General features: G+C 44.8%; 1 protein-coding gene across 3 annotated transcripts in view; it reads left to right on the top strand.

Annotated features, from left to right (window-relative positions):
- RARB (retinoic acid receptor beta) overlaps window positions 1–15050 on the top strand; it is a 185963-nt gene that overhangs the window by 20094 nt on the left and 150819 nt on the right. For all 3 annotated transcript variants that reach the window (XM_067737343.1, XM_067737341.1, XM_067737342.1), the window contains exon 2: window positions 12123–12271. Coding sequence is in view for 1 of the 3 variants with exons in the window: in XM_067737341.1 (XP_067593442.1) it covers window positions 12123–12271 (149 nt within the window). In the remaining 2 variants the exon portion in view is untranslated. The remainder of the gene's footprint in view (window positions 1–12122; window positions 12272–15050) is intronic.

Below are 15050 nucleotides of genomic sequence, written 5' to 3'. Positions count from 1 at the left end.
TTATTTATTTATTTTTGGCTGTGTTGGGTCTTCGTTGCTGCGCGCGGGCTTTCTCTAGTTGCGGCGGGCGGGGTCTGCTCTTTGTTGCGGTGTGCGGGCTTCTCATTGCGATGGCTTCTCTTGTTGCGGAGCACGGGCTCTAGGCACACGGGCTTCAGTAGTTGTGGCGCGTGGGCTCTAGAGCACGGGCTCGGTAGTTGTGGCTCACGGGCTTAGTTGCTCCACGGCATGTGGGATCTTCCCCGACCAGAGCTCAAACCCATGTCCCCCGCATGGGCAGGCGGATTCTTAACCACTGTGTCGCCAGGGAAGTCCCTGTCGTATTGTTTTCGTTTGACTTGACTCTATAGAGTTTCCCATCATCTTCTAAGGCATCAGTCACATCAGGATATGCCTCGCCCACCTGTTCCCAAATAACAGACAAGTCGTCGAATATAGAGTTGTGTCGTTTATAATGTATAAACCCTGCAGCGTGGTACACACACTTGTCATCTCCATTTCTCAGGTTAGGAAACTGAGGCTCAGGAAGGTGAAGTGACCGTAGTAAGAGGCAGTGTCAGGCACTGAGCTCCCGCCTCTGTCTCCTGTGCTCCAAGAAGTTGTATTTTTGTCCTAAAGTCTTCCCACAAGTAGTCTCCTTACCCTAGAGCGGGGTTTTTCAACCTCAGCACTGTTTCTAATTTGGGCCAGACAGTTCTTCGTTGTTGTCTGGGGAGGAGGAGGGAGCTGTCCTGTGCACTGTGGGATGTTTTTTGTTTGTTTTTGCTTAATTTTTATTGGCGTATAGGTGATTTACAGTGTTGTTAGTTTCAGGTGTACAGCAAAGTGAATCAGTTTTACATACACATATATCTGTTCTTTACCATATTCTTTTCCATTATGGTTTATTACGGGATATTGAATATAGTTCCCTGTGCTATACAGGACAACCTTGTTGTTTATTTTATATTGTTTTATTTTTTACTTTTTATTGGCGTATAGTTGATTACAGTGTTGTGGTAGTTTCAGGTGTACAGCAAAATGAATCAGTTATACATATACATATAACCATTCTTTTTTTTTCCCCATTTTTAAAGTCTTTATTGAATTTGTTACAATATTGCTTCTGTTTTATGTTTTGGTTTTTTGGCTGCGAGGCTTGTGGGATCTTAGCTCCCCAACCAGGGATCAAACCCACACCCCCCGCATGGGAAGGCGAAGTCTTAACCACTGGACCGCCAGGGAAGTCCCCATATATCCATTCTTTTTTAGATTCTTTTCCCATATAGGTCATTATAGAGTATTGAGTAGAGTTCCCTGTGCTATTCAGTAGGTCCTTATTAGTTATCTGTTTTATATATAGTAGTGTGTATGTGTCAATCCCAATCTCCCAGTTTATCCCTCCGGCCCTTTCCCCCTCGGTAACCATAAGTTTGTTTTCTACATCTGCGAGTCTCTCTCTGTTTTGTAAATAGGCTCATTTGTACCCGTTTTTTAGATTTCACATGTACATCATACAAAATTTCTCTTTCTCTAACTTACTTCACTCTGTATGGCAGTCTCTAGATGCATCCACGTCTCTACAAATGACCCAAGTTTGTTCCTTTTTATGGCTGAGTAGTATTCCATTGTATATATGTACCACATCTTCTTTATCCATTCATCTGTTGATGGACATTTAGGTTGCTTCCATGTCCTGGATACTGTGAATAGTGCTTGCAATGAACATCGGGGTACACTGTGGGATGTTTAGTAGCATCGTTGGCCTCTACCCACTAAATGTCAGTAATTGCCCCCAGTTATGACAGCTAGAATCTCTCCAGACATTGCCAAATGTCTCTTGGGGGGCAAAATCAGTGTTGGTTAAGAGCCACTGTCCAAGATTAAGGAAGGTGGAAGGGAAATGTGGGAGGATGGGGGTTCGGGGTTGACCATCACTTATGAAACATCGTGTGCCAGGCAAGTTGCAAACAATGTCTCTCGTTTACCAACAGGAATTCTAGGATCATCTGCATTGTCCTACGGGACACTAGGACTCAGAGAAGAAACAAAAACTCTGTGGTCAATAACATAGCAAGTGTCAGAAGAGGGATTCAAATCCAGGTCCATCTGGAGCAAAGCCCATGCCATCCCATCACTTCCTCACACAGTTTTCTGCAGGTTCAGGGCATTTTAGTTCTTTTTAGGAACAAAGGAAACTCACATGATGAGGATTAAATTGGTTTCAGAGCTTTTTGAGGCCACTAGTGTGAGTGTCTACCTGTAAAGTATCAAGCAAATAAAACAAAAAACACTTCTTTGCAGCAAAGTATAACTGAGTAAGTAGAACGTTACTTTGTTGCGAAAGAGGTTACATTCTGGTGTCTTTACCCTTGAACTTTCTCAGATCTCAGAAGAATGGCAAAAATTCCCATGTGACAAAGAGTAATTTCATCATCATCTTTGAAAAATATTCCACCACAGTATCCCCCCCGTTTTCTGTAAGGACTGGTACCAATGTGATTTTCAAATATATTTACAGTATATAAGCAAAGAATTGTGTATCTGAGATGATAAACATTTTAGTGGTCCTGTTTTAATCCACTATGGGTGCAGGAAATTTGAACAGATAATAGAATGTCATTTGTTAGTGCAATAATTTCTTTTTAAGAATTTTGGAAATCCTGATTGGAAGTGGAATATGGGACTGAATCATTTGGTGTGGAGATAAGCTCTTCAGGGACCTTGGTATTGTGATGTAATTAGCTTCATCTACACGCGACTCCTGAGGCAGGTTACAGCATTTGTTCACTTAACGCCTTCCATTTCGGATGCCTCTCAGTTCACATCATTAATAAGCAGTTAGATGTGTCGGCCCGTTAAGTGATTTTAAGGGAGAATTTATTTGAACCTGTCATAAGCTATCTTAGTATGTCCTAGAAAATCGTGATCTAAAGCATCGTCTGTTACAAACGTCACCTAAAACAACCTATGACATAATTTTCGACCATGTTCCTTGGAGCAAGAAAGCATATTATAAAAATGAAATGTAGGTGTTGAACGTGTCATAGTCCCTTAGGAAAATATGACAGCACTTCCTACGGCAAAAGTCGGTCTCAGGAATAATTTCTGCTGCTGGCCAAGAGCCCAGACAGGTGTAGCTGCAATACAGAGTGATTAGTGGGTCCTCAGCCTCCCGGTCTCTCTTTTTAAGGCCCAAACTATCTTGTCAAATTTAACCATGTCTTGAATCAAATCAGTGTTTGGAAAATTATAACCGTGAATTAAAAGAAAGGGAGGTAACAATCCTGCAGTTCTCAAATATGAGTAAATAGGCCCGACCGGACCACACCCAGTGATTTACTTCCTAAGGCGGTGGAAAGTGAGAAGTTAAAAAGCTGTGGGTTTGAGTGAAGTAAGAGTAATATCTATTCAGCCATTTAAATCTCTTTTGTAATAAAATAGACCACTAATACGAACCTGCTGTATAGCACAGGGAACTCCACTTCGCTGGAACAGTGGAAACTAACACAACATTGTAAAACAACGCCACGCCAGTTAAAAAATAAATCTCTTTCGCAAAGGCTGCGAGTAGTGTGTTGTTTAAATTTCCCAGTTCTAAGGTGCGGGGTTCCCCGGCCTTGCTGTCCCCTTCGGTTCCGGGGAAGAGTCAGTGAGTTCACGGTGTCAATACTAAGCCTTTGGCGCAGTCCTGGGCAGTTAGTAAGTGCTCAGTAAATGGTAGCCGCGGTTACTTCAGCTCTTCCGGTGCAACTCTGACCCCTTCTGCCAACTAAAATCCACTGCCGAAATTCCGTGCGAGCGGACGCAGGCTTCTGGGGAGCATAAACACCGCGCCGCCTGGAGCTCTTAATGTATTAAGTGCTCGACAAGGAGCGCATTTAGTGAGGACCTGAGCAAAGGGCGAGGCCGACAGAGTCAACGGTGCCAAATTGACTCAGCAGATTGGGGTTCCGGGGAGGTTAGGAGAGCAACAAGACATTTTTATGTTTTATGTCAAGGTGTCTCGAATGTTGCTAGTATGCATGGGAATTATCTGGGGATTTTGTTAAGATGCCTGTTGAGATTCGGCGGGCATTTCTGGGGTGGGGGGGTGGAGGGGAGTGGGAGCCTGCGTTTGACCCGGTTCCCAGGTGGTGCTGATGGTGCGAGCCCGGGACCGCACTTTGGAAAGCAAGGCTTTCTTGAAGGACTTAAAAAGCAAAGCCTTCCCGGCCCTTCTTTTGTCCCCTGCCTGTCCTCAGCACCTGTTGCATGTGTGGTCAGAATAGCAGGGATTCTCATAACCCGGCCCGAGCCCTCGGCCAGGATCCCGGGTGACCCGGGCAAACACACACTCCTTCAGGGTCACGGGCAGGTTACTGAGTCAAGACTGCCAGAGCCCGCCGCGCCGTTTTCCTCCCCTCCCCTCCCCCAGACCCGGGACTAATCTTGGAGCTTCTCAGTAATAACAAAGCCAGCAGCAGAGTGAGTCAAGACCATTTCAAAGCAGAGTTTTTCTTGTTTGGCAATTACCTAATTTCAAAATGCGATTCACAGATTTGCAAAATCCCCTGTGTGTGGAAACAAACCGCTTCTCCTGAAAGATGATTAAAAGCAAGATTCCCCCACCCCAGCCCAAACATACGCACACACTGGAGGCGACTGGAAAATTAAATGAGCGGCAGTACGGAGGTCCCCAGTCCCACGCTCACGGTTGGAGGCATGTAAATGATATTTCAATAAAGGTCCACGTGCGCGCGCGCGCATGCGCAAACGCCCGCAGCGGAGAATCTGGTTCTAATTACTTGTACTTTGGTTGAACTTTGGCGTTTCCTTTGACTTTCTCCCTAATGTATGAGAGCTGTGGGCCTTGCGATCCTGCAGTGAATCCACAGAAAAAGGAGGGAAAAAAATCCAGACCGGCTCTCCTACGTGCCAACAAAAATGAAACCCAACTAATGTTGTGACCAAATGCAACACTTTGCTAGTCTCCGTTAATTAGCTGAAATTACTCCCTCCCACAGGGTCCCGGAGCTCAGGGCTCAAAATTCCCCCGGGGCCGTGCAGGAAATGCCTTTTGCTTTACAACTCCTTTTTCTTAATTTTAAGGCTCTGCTACCCAGAGAGTGCATTAAAATGCTGTCTTAATCATCGAAAGTTATAGCGAAAAGGCAGGGCTTTCATTATGCAGGATGCCTGCCTGATCGCCTCTAAAATCCTGAAGTCTGTCAGCATGGCTTAGCCCGCCATAAATTAGTTCTCACAAAGAAAAACATAGTATACTGGGCCTTCTCTTAAAAATGTTATCTGCTACTTAATCTAACCTTTAGAAAAATGCCAAGCATGTTAGGAATTGTGAAGGGCGCTATTGTTAGAGGCTTTACGTGTGTTTAAGTGACACTCAGGTGTGTTGTAACAACAAGGACATTTATACTGTGTTTTCTCAGGTGAGTTAATTTGCAAGTGCCAAGTCTTCTTAACAGGCAACAGCATTATTATTATTATTTTGCTTTTATTTTGGGAGTGAATTAAACCCCCAGAGTTGTGGCAGTGTTTAAGAAGGCCGTGTCACTTGGGAGTGCCGGTATTCTGCTTTTGTACGGTGTCTCGGTCGGTGGAGAGTTCCTTTGGTTTGCTTTTGTTTTGTCTGCAAACAGCCTCCGAGTTTATAGAGTCCTTCAGAGCAGTGCTTCTCAAAGTGCCAGCCGCGGCCCGGGCCAGTTGCTCTGCAGCCCACTGCCAGTACTCGAGGAGACAGGGCATCCGTGAGAGCAAATGCTTAGAAACTTGTACAGAAATTTGGCAGAGGAATTTTACGTCTAAAAGATCCTTTTTTTCCCTCCTTAAGTTGTAGCTTGTGTTTTGAGCATCTTTTTCTGAATTCCTTTTTTCTGGAGATTCATTTTGTGTGTCTTTTTTTCCCTTAGGGATTTGTTTTTATTGATTTTATCAATCTGTGAGAAAAAAAGAAAAAGGTCCTTTACCATAGATAGTCTGAAAAGCACTAATTTAAAGCAAATGGCTTCCTCCCTACCCCCGGAATTCTGCTGCTGGTTGCTGGTCTGGACCACACTTTGAGGAGCATTAGTTTAAAGGCAAACAAGACCTGTAATGAGTTTTTCGGCAAGGAAGGTGATTCTAGCTTTGGGTGCCCTAGTGACAGCCACCTTTGAGTTGCAGGGTTGGAGAGGTTTAAAATATGGGCTGGAGGCTTCTGTCAGTGCAGGTTTTGGATCGCTGTCTCCTTTGGCCCGTGGGCAGCCCAGAGAAGCCCCCTCAGCACTTCTGGTGCTGGCGCTCCTCTGGGCAGGGACCCATGGAGCCAAACATCCATCTCGCCCTAGCGACAGAAGCTCCTGTCTTGGCCATTCCCTAACAAACGAGGCAGCGCATCTGGTTAGCGGTTTGGATGCCACCTCGGAGGTTGCTGCTTGTTGGGGACGCAGTCACTAAACAAAACTCAGTAAGACAATAAGTAAGCAAGGAAATAAATAAAAGCAGGAGGCAAAGAGCAGATCTGAATTAGTCCTCAAAGACTGCTTTTCCCTGAACTGAAATCACGGCAGGATGGCTGGAGTGCGGTTGTTTTCTTAAATGACACAAGCCTCTTTTCCCCCCTGGGAAGTCTAAAAACTGCTTTCTTGGCCTGCCTGAGATCGCTGAATGAGCTAATACAGGACATGTTGTCTGCTGGGCCTGCAGGGTTTTTGAGCAAAAAATTCATCATTCCATAGACTGATTGTGCTTGCCTGGAATAAGGCACAAAATGTTTGACGTCTCTCAAGGGCATTTGATGAATCTAACTCTCATTTAAAGGGACTAATAGATTATTGATTTAAGCAGGACGACAGCGAACAGATCAACGGCAGGCACTCTGTAGCTGCCTTCAATGCCAGAACTGAGTCGTGAAGGGGGCCCTGGGCTATCCCCCTGCCTTGTTTCCCACTGTCTTTGGGGTGGCAGTGATGGGGGCACCAAAGGGCAAGAGGAGCACTAATAAACTTGGCCAAAGTATGTTTTTGCTACATTACCAAAAAGGCCAGAGGTTGCATTTAAGTTCAAATCTGCTTTTCTCCTGATGCCATATCCTGGTTGTAATCCTAGAGCTTGCGTTGGCATGTTTGCTTAAAGCTAGCTTTGGCAATCTGACGGTACCACGGAGATTTTTCTTGTTTGCTTTGCATTGTTCTCAGCGTCACGGGCCACACAGAGGAAATGAAGGACCAACGTTGATCTATTTTGAGGGGATATTTGAATATATATAGTCAAATAGTTAATGCTTTACCACCAATGGGAAAATTTTTCCAAAGATGATTATTTCTTGTCATGTATAAGTCTTTTCTATATATGTTTGTCTGGGATGCACATGTGGCATTTGTAGGATTCACGTTACAAACCACAATAGACGGAATCAATTCATCCTTCAAAACACAGCCTGGTCACCTCCTCTGGGAAGCCTCCCTTGATTTCTCTGAGCTGAATAAGGCTTATAGCCCTCTCTGTCATATCATATCATATCCGTGTTTCCCAAACTGCTGCAATTTGGATTCACCTGGGAATACTTTTTTAAAAACACTGATGCCTGGCTTCCACTCCCAGGCATTCTGCCATAATAGGTCTAAGATACAATCTAAGCATTAGGATGTTTAAAAGCTCCCCAGGGGGCTACCCTGGTGGCGCAGTGGTTGAGAGTTTGCCTGCCAATGCGGGGGACACAGGTTCATGCCCCAGTCCAGGAAGATCCCACATGCCGCGGAGCGGCTGCACTTGTGAGCCATGGCCGCTGAGCCTGCGCGTCCGGAGCCTGTGCTCCGCAACGGGAAAGGCCGCGGCGGTGAGAGGCTCGCGCACTGCAAAAAAAAAAAAGAAAAGCTCCCCAGGTAGTTCTAACACACAGCCAAGTTTGAGAACCAGTGTATTATATTCTAATTGTTGGTTTACTCTCTATTAGACCAAACTTGACAAGGCTAAGGGATCATACCATGTACTGTCCATAGCGTGTAACACACACTTGGTATGTTATAGTCAGGGAATTAAATGTTTGAACACACCGGGCTTCCCTGGTGGCGCAGTGGTTAAGAATCCGCCTGCCGATGCAGGGGACACGGGTTTGAGCCCTGGTCCGGGAAGATCCCACATGCCGTGGAGCAACTAAGCCCGTGCGCCACGACTACTGAGCCTGCGCTCTAGAGCCCCCACGCCACAACTACTGAGCCCGCGTGCCACAACTACTGAAGCCCATGCACCTAGAGCCAGTGCTCCCCAACAAGAGAAGCCACCGCAATGAGAAGCCCGCGCACCGCAATGAAGAGTAGCCCCCGCTCGCCGCAACTAGAGAAAGCCCGCACGCAGCAATGAAGACCCAACGCAGCCTAAATAAATAAATAAGTTTATGGAAAAAAAAAAAGATTGAACACACCAACATCCATTGTACAAATATGGGAAAACACTACTAGTGAAATAACCACAGCCTTAATAAAAGTCCAGAGCCCTCACTATTGATTGCTTCCAAATAGAACATTTTCATCCGTACACTTGTTGAGGGAAAGTTTTCTGATTCACTCCTTGGTTATAAGTGACTCTCATCTATAGAAAAAGGCTTTCGATTCTGAGGTCTCCCCACTTGCATGTGCTTTGCCTGAGTTTCTCGGGGATTAGATTGCCTGCAGTTCAGTTTCCTCTCTTTGGGAGGGGGAGATGCTGGACCCCTTCAGTACATGGATTTGAAGCTGCATATTTATGGAAATTACCACCCACGTTTGAAATTCAGGGCATAACTCTGACAGCTGAATCCAGACCTAACAGAATTCTATTTACAACCTTCCTAGACAAGCCAGATTAGCTGTTCTACACGAGCCAGTAGAACATGAAAATACACTCTCCCCACATTGCACACAATGTGGGATTGCTCCTTGTGGTGACAACACAGCTCGGTCCCTAGGGCGGAAGTAGAGACACACAAATAAATCCAATCAGAAAGTTCTGGGAGGCGTTTAGGGGAGGACTCACTTGTGCTGATATTAGGAGCGTAAATTAACACAGCCTTTCTAGGACTCACAACGTATTCTTAAATAGCCATAACTTTTGAACTGATAATTCCACTTCTGAGAACTTAGCCTAAGGAAATAGAGATGTGCTGAGATTAGCTACAAAGATATTCATCATAATGGAACGTTTGCAGGAAAAATATTTATTGACAAGGAAACAAACTCATGACACAGTAAGTTAAACAAAGTCCCAAACAGAATCTACAGTATAATTCCACTTTTTAAAGTAAACAAACCAACCAAAAACATTTATACGCATAGTAAAATGTTTTGAAGGGTAGATGCCAAGATAACAGTAATTTTCTCTGAATGAAAGGATTGTGAGTAATTCTGCGTGTGTTTTCTTAGGTTTTTTTTTTTTTTCAGGGCTCCAGAAGCATTTAATTTTTTAACATCTCTGAAATCAGGCTGTGTCTCACAAGCATTGATGGGTCATAATTTAATTGGCAGTACTTTTTTGTCTTTCTTAATGATACATAGAATAACATGCAATTTTATAATCTGTGGTGACTCAGGATCAGTGACACCCAGTAATAACAATAGTAACAACGGCAGTAGCGGCATCTTAGATTCTTTTTATTGCAATATAGTTGATGTACAATATTATAGAAGTTACAGGCGACAATATAGTGCTTTACAATTTTTAAAGGTTATACTCCATTTATAGTTATTATAAAATATTGGCTCTATTCCCCGTGTTGTATCCTTGTAGCTTATTTTATATTGTTTTCTTAGATTTTTAACAAAGAGCGACGTATTATTTTGTACTGCTTTCTTGTTGATGCCATTATGACTCATTTACTTTCAGTGAAGCTGATTGGTTTAGGGGGAGGCATGCTGTTGCTTTTGTAGCTTGATAGCTGATCTGATGAGCTCTCGTGACATCTTCGATGCCCACCTTCCTGTACAGCCCTTGCCACAATTGTGCTGAGCCACCCAGTAAAGACAGCACTAGGTTTATCTACTAGACCTGCCCAACTCTAATGAATTCATTCCAAGATTCTTCTGAATTATGAATACTATAATTATAGTTGATTCTATTCCAAAGGAATAATTAATTAATTTTAAAGGAAGCCAATGAGTATGTGAAAGCTACTTGGTTTCTAATTTTACCATTTAACAAGGCCTTAAAGGGCACTTAGAAGGGCACTTAGGGCTTGGAATGAAGACAAATAAGGAAAAAGGGAAAAGCTCATGTATTAATTCAACAAATATTTATTGATTCTCCACCTACTATGTGCCAGTGTCTCTTCTAGGCCTGGAACAGAGTTGTAAACAATTCATCTGAGTTCCTTGGTTTCACAGGACCCATACTTGGGGAGGAGTAGCACAGGTAGAATATAAAAAGTCGGTACAGAAACCGACTTTCTACATTTAGACACTAGTTAAGGTATTACAGAAAACAAAATAAAATGAGATATAGTGACCAGAAGTGGGAAGGGGCCTTTTATTTAGAAAAGTCACCCGCGAGGAGGTGACATTTGCTCTAAGATCTAAGAGAGAAAAGGGACTAGACGTGTGAAGGTCTGAGAATTTCCAGGTAGGGAGAATGGTCAACGCAATACCCGTAAGTTGGTACGAGAGCTTGGCCTGTTCAAGAGATGGAACAGAAACCAAGCATTTAGAAGTCAATAAATGAGAGTCACTGAATTCACTGATGTTACTGAAGGCCCATATCCTGAAGAGCCTTGCGGGGCCCAGCAAGGAGACTGACTTTGCTCTCATCGGTGGCTGCTGGAGCGTGTGAGGGCTCTCGGCAGGTAAGGGGGACAGAGTGATTTTAACGTTGGAGCAGTTATCTGACTGTGCGTGTGCAGAGGGGACCCTAGGCTGGGAGGGTGGGCACCGGGAGACCAGTGCAGAAGCTTCTGCAGTAACTGGGGTGAGAGGTGCTGCTGGGTCACTGGGCTGGCCTGGCAGCAAGATCTCAGACAAGGATGGATTAACAGTACGTGTAGGGGGCAGAGCTGACTTGCTGAAAATTTGGCTATCGGACAATCCAGTGGGTAGAGTAGCTAATCTGGGAGATGGTGAACAGTGGAACAACTGGAAATTTTATACTCTGGGAAATATGCTGTGTATTGTAAAGTGATTGGAGGTTGGAAGATTCTGGAACATTATTTGACCACTTTCAGCCCCTCCCTTCCCCACTTCCTCATCCTTTGTGAGCAGTTTTGCCTGTTATAGGAATAGGGCCAGGTCTTGCTTTGACATTGAGCATAAATCTGGAGGGTAGGGATGGGAGAATACCTAGGTCTCAAGTTCTATAAATTCCTATTCCTCATGGATTTTGGGTGGTTAAATAATGAGATGGGGGATCGCGTATTTGTAAGTCTAGACTGAAAAGCAACGTCAGGCTATGCCATCATTAATGTAATGCAGTGCTTTTCAAACATTAAGTGTACATTCCGTCACCTGGGGGTTTGGTTAAGAGGTAGATCTGACTCCTCGGACTTGAGCTGGGGCCTGATAGCGCTTTTTCCAATAAGCTCTGACGTGGTGCTGGCGCTCCTGGCCCAAGGAGGGCTCTGAGTAGCAAAGGTCTCGCCGCCACTGCTGTTAGTGAATCGCGGCTCTGGCCGCGTGCAGACGGCCCTTTCCGTGCCCTTGTTGAATGGCTGCTTTGGGCATTTTCTTCCTTTGTCCTAAGGAAAGTTCCTTTTGGTTAAGTGAGAGACAGGGTCAAGCGGGTCATTTCAGAGACTCTAATTGAACTGGAAGCTAGGGGGAACGAGAGTCGAAAGAGCCCTGGGTGTGCAGTGAACATCTGACTTTGTATCTTGGCTTTACCACTGCCCAGTGGGTCTTGGACAAGTCACTGCACTCCTTGAGTTTCTGTTTCTCTTGGAGGTAAAATGGTGATAAAATCATCTCCCTCACGGTGCCACGGTGCTCTGCAAATGAGAGAGGCGTAGGGGATTGCTTTGTAAACTGTCAATACCACGTTAGAGTCAGGATCGCCCTGCAGTGCCTACACTGGCAGCTCTTTTTGTGGGCCTATCCTTGCTATGTTATTGCTGAATTGGGGGCAGAGGCCTATGAACTCACTGGTGAAAAAGCAATGAACTGAAATACGCTTTCTCTTTTTCCTCCCCCTTCCCATCTCCACCGTAGCGATTGAAACACAGAGCACCAGCTCCGAGGAACTGGTCCCGAGCCCTCCGTCTCCACTTCCTCCCCCTCGGGTGTACAAGCCCTGCTTCGTCTGCCAGGACAAGTCATCGGGGTACCACTACGGGGTCAGCGCCTGCGAGGGGTGTAAGGTGAGTGCCCAGCTCCAGGACTGGGCTGCTTTGATATCTTGTCGCGTCACCTCCAATCGGCGTGGTGCTCTGGGTTGTGTGTGATGGTTTCATTTCTTCCTTAGAGCTCATTAGTTAATTCAGAAACTTCTGCAAATGTCTGATGGGAGCCAAATGTTCCAGGGCCCTTAAAATAACCCGTAACAGTTCTTTTCAGGTCGCAAGAGCCTTTTGAAGGCGTCCTGAAAAGCATCCCCTATTTCTCTTTAGAACATGCCGTCTGGTGTCTTTGTAGTTTTATTTCATCTTTAAATATGACTGACAATCCCCTGAATCAACTTGCAGAGAATCCAAGGTTGAAATGGGGATTTATCTTCTGGCTGTTTCCTCAGCCCTGTGGCCTTTGAATTACAGTTTGATTTTCAGCCTGTGGGGACTTGCTACTGTGTGTGCGTGCGTCATAAATTCAGGGGAGCTGGATTTAAAATTCCAGCCTACAGAGTCATGGAGGCTGAACATGTGTCAGAGAGTCTATGTGGCTGCTTTGAATCAAACTAGACAATCGTAATCGAGTCCAACAGGCTTAATTAAGTGAAAGAGCTTCTTATTTTTTTAAAGAGAGCAAAGAAACAAAGAATGACTTCACAGGCAAATCCAACTCATCCACAGATAGTCTTTCAAAGGATCTGTGGCTGTCTTGAGCCAGCCCTTCCCTAGATAACACGGCTTCTCTCTGTTCCCGCCGATGGCAGTTCAGGTGTGCTGTTGTTTTTTTTTTTTTTTTCCAGGTGTGCTGTTTATGCATCAAAACTGCGTGATGCGTTGATCACTGCAGACATGTTGGAGCATTACAGCCTCCTTCCCTGCCCCCAGCTGCTCCAAGGCATTTTGTATTTAGCTGAGCAGAGTTAGCACTTACTGCGTGCATGGGTCAGGAGCCAGTCCTCAAAAGGAATGGCTTGAGACCACAGCCTTTTTTTAAATTTATTTTTAACTTTTTATTTTATATCGGAGTACAGTTGATTCACTACGTCGTGTTCGTTTCAGGTGTACAGCAAAGTGGTTCGGTTATACGTATACACACATCTATTCTTTCTCAGATTCTTTTCCTATTTAGGTGGTTACATCATATTGAGCAGAGTTCCCTGTGCTGTACAGGAGGTCCTTGTTGTTGAAACCACAACTGTTAATTTGGCTTACAACTCACGGGCCGTCGCTCTCGGCCAGGTTCCTCTGGGGGTTTCGTGTGGTCCTAGCCGTGCTCCACACGGACCAGGTCCACCGCAGGTTAGCTGGTGGGCTCTGCTTCTGAGGGTGCTGCCAGTTGGTGGGGGACCTTTCATCCCGTCGGGCTGGCCCCAGTTATTTGCAGGCAGGGTTCCAAAAGAGAGAGTCGGGCTACACGAGTCCTCCAGAGGCTCGGAAGGGACACACTCATGCTTCTGACACATTCCAAAGCAGGTCAGAAGGCCAGTCTGTACTCAACAGGTAAGAACATAAACTCAACTTCTTAGCAGGAGGAGCTTCCAAGTCACAAGATAAGAGGCGGGAATACAGGGGGAGGACAGCTGGGGCCGTTTTTGCATTCGGTCTCCCGCCCAGCACGTCTGATGGCCTGGGAACAGAGTGGACCGGGACCTGGGACCCGGGACCCCAGCTGCACCTCACACACAGCCTGACACATCCTGGGTGCTGAAAGATACAGCTTGAAGAACCGCCTGAGTGTCAGCCCCTCAAAGAAATTATGCGAGGTTTCCTTCCTTTTCGAATCATTTGAATAAACATGAATTTGTTTACAGGGTGAGGCCGGTTTGGAGAAGTTCATTACAGCCTTAGGAATATCTCTTCTTCTGGGGTTGTATTGGTTTGAAAGGAATGCCCCTTCTTCCAGTAGCCTCAGATATGGTGGTCAAGGAATAGAACACGGCAACCAGTTGGCAGCTGGATAAAAAGCAAAGCATCTGTGCATCTAATTAGTGCTTTATTATTGGTAACCCCTCGCTAAACCTACTTAAATTTATCCTGAGATCTGGGAAGGTTTCAGCAGAATCCCAGTTCACTCCGTCCATTTGTTGTGCAATCTATAAATAAATCATTGTCTAGTGCTCATTTGGAAGTTAAATGAAAAGACACTCCTTTATTTCAAAAAACTTTGTCATCTCATGACCAGAAACCTTAATGAGGGACGTTACAACTCAGTTTACCTGCTCCTTTTATGTCCTGGGAAAAGAAATTATCCAGCGTGTCTTCTCGTGCCAGATCCCAAGCCCTACCTACATATTAAGCAGTTTCACACTCTGTAAAGTACAGACTGTTTTAATCACCTCTTAGTCAGCTAATTCCCTGACCTCTTGTTTTAATTTGGGATTCTGTCTCTTTTTAGGAAAAACCCCAACAAAAACAAAACCCATAGCAGCACAAGCAAGTTTGATGAACTTGGTAAAGCTGTTCAGAGTCCTGTTGGGGTGTACCTTTTTAATAAAGAACTATAAGCCCAAAACAGTCAGATGAGCTTGCCAACCAGTTGTCCGACTAAAGGGTTTTTGAACTATGGGTGGGTCTCTGAAAATGTGGACTGCCTTTCCCCCTGGTTGTTGAGAAAGACTGGTCTGCATTTTGGCTTGCTGGGAAAACATGACAAAATTCATAGAACTGAAAAACATGAGAAAGCAAAAGTATAATGTGACAGCCAAAGGAAAAAATATATAACTTTATATATATATAAATATATAAAAAAAATTAAATATAACTTTTGTTATCATTTTAAAAATTACCAACACAATGCAGAATTTATTGTATA

This window comes from Pseudorca crassidens, chromosome 5 (genome assembly GCF_039906515.1).
Source record: "Pseudorca crassidens isolate mPseCra1 chromosome 5, mPseCra1.hap1, whole genome shotgun sequence".
In the NCBI taxonomy this organism is placed as follows: domain Eukaryota; kingdom Metazoa; phylum Chordata; class Mammalia; order Artiodactyla; family Delphinidae; genus Pseudorca; species Pseudorca crassidens.
Note: the sequence above shows the minus strand (reverse complement) of the source record. Positions and strands in the feature narration are given on the sequence as shown.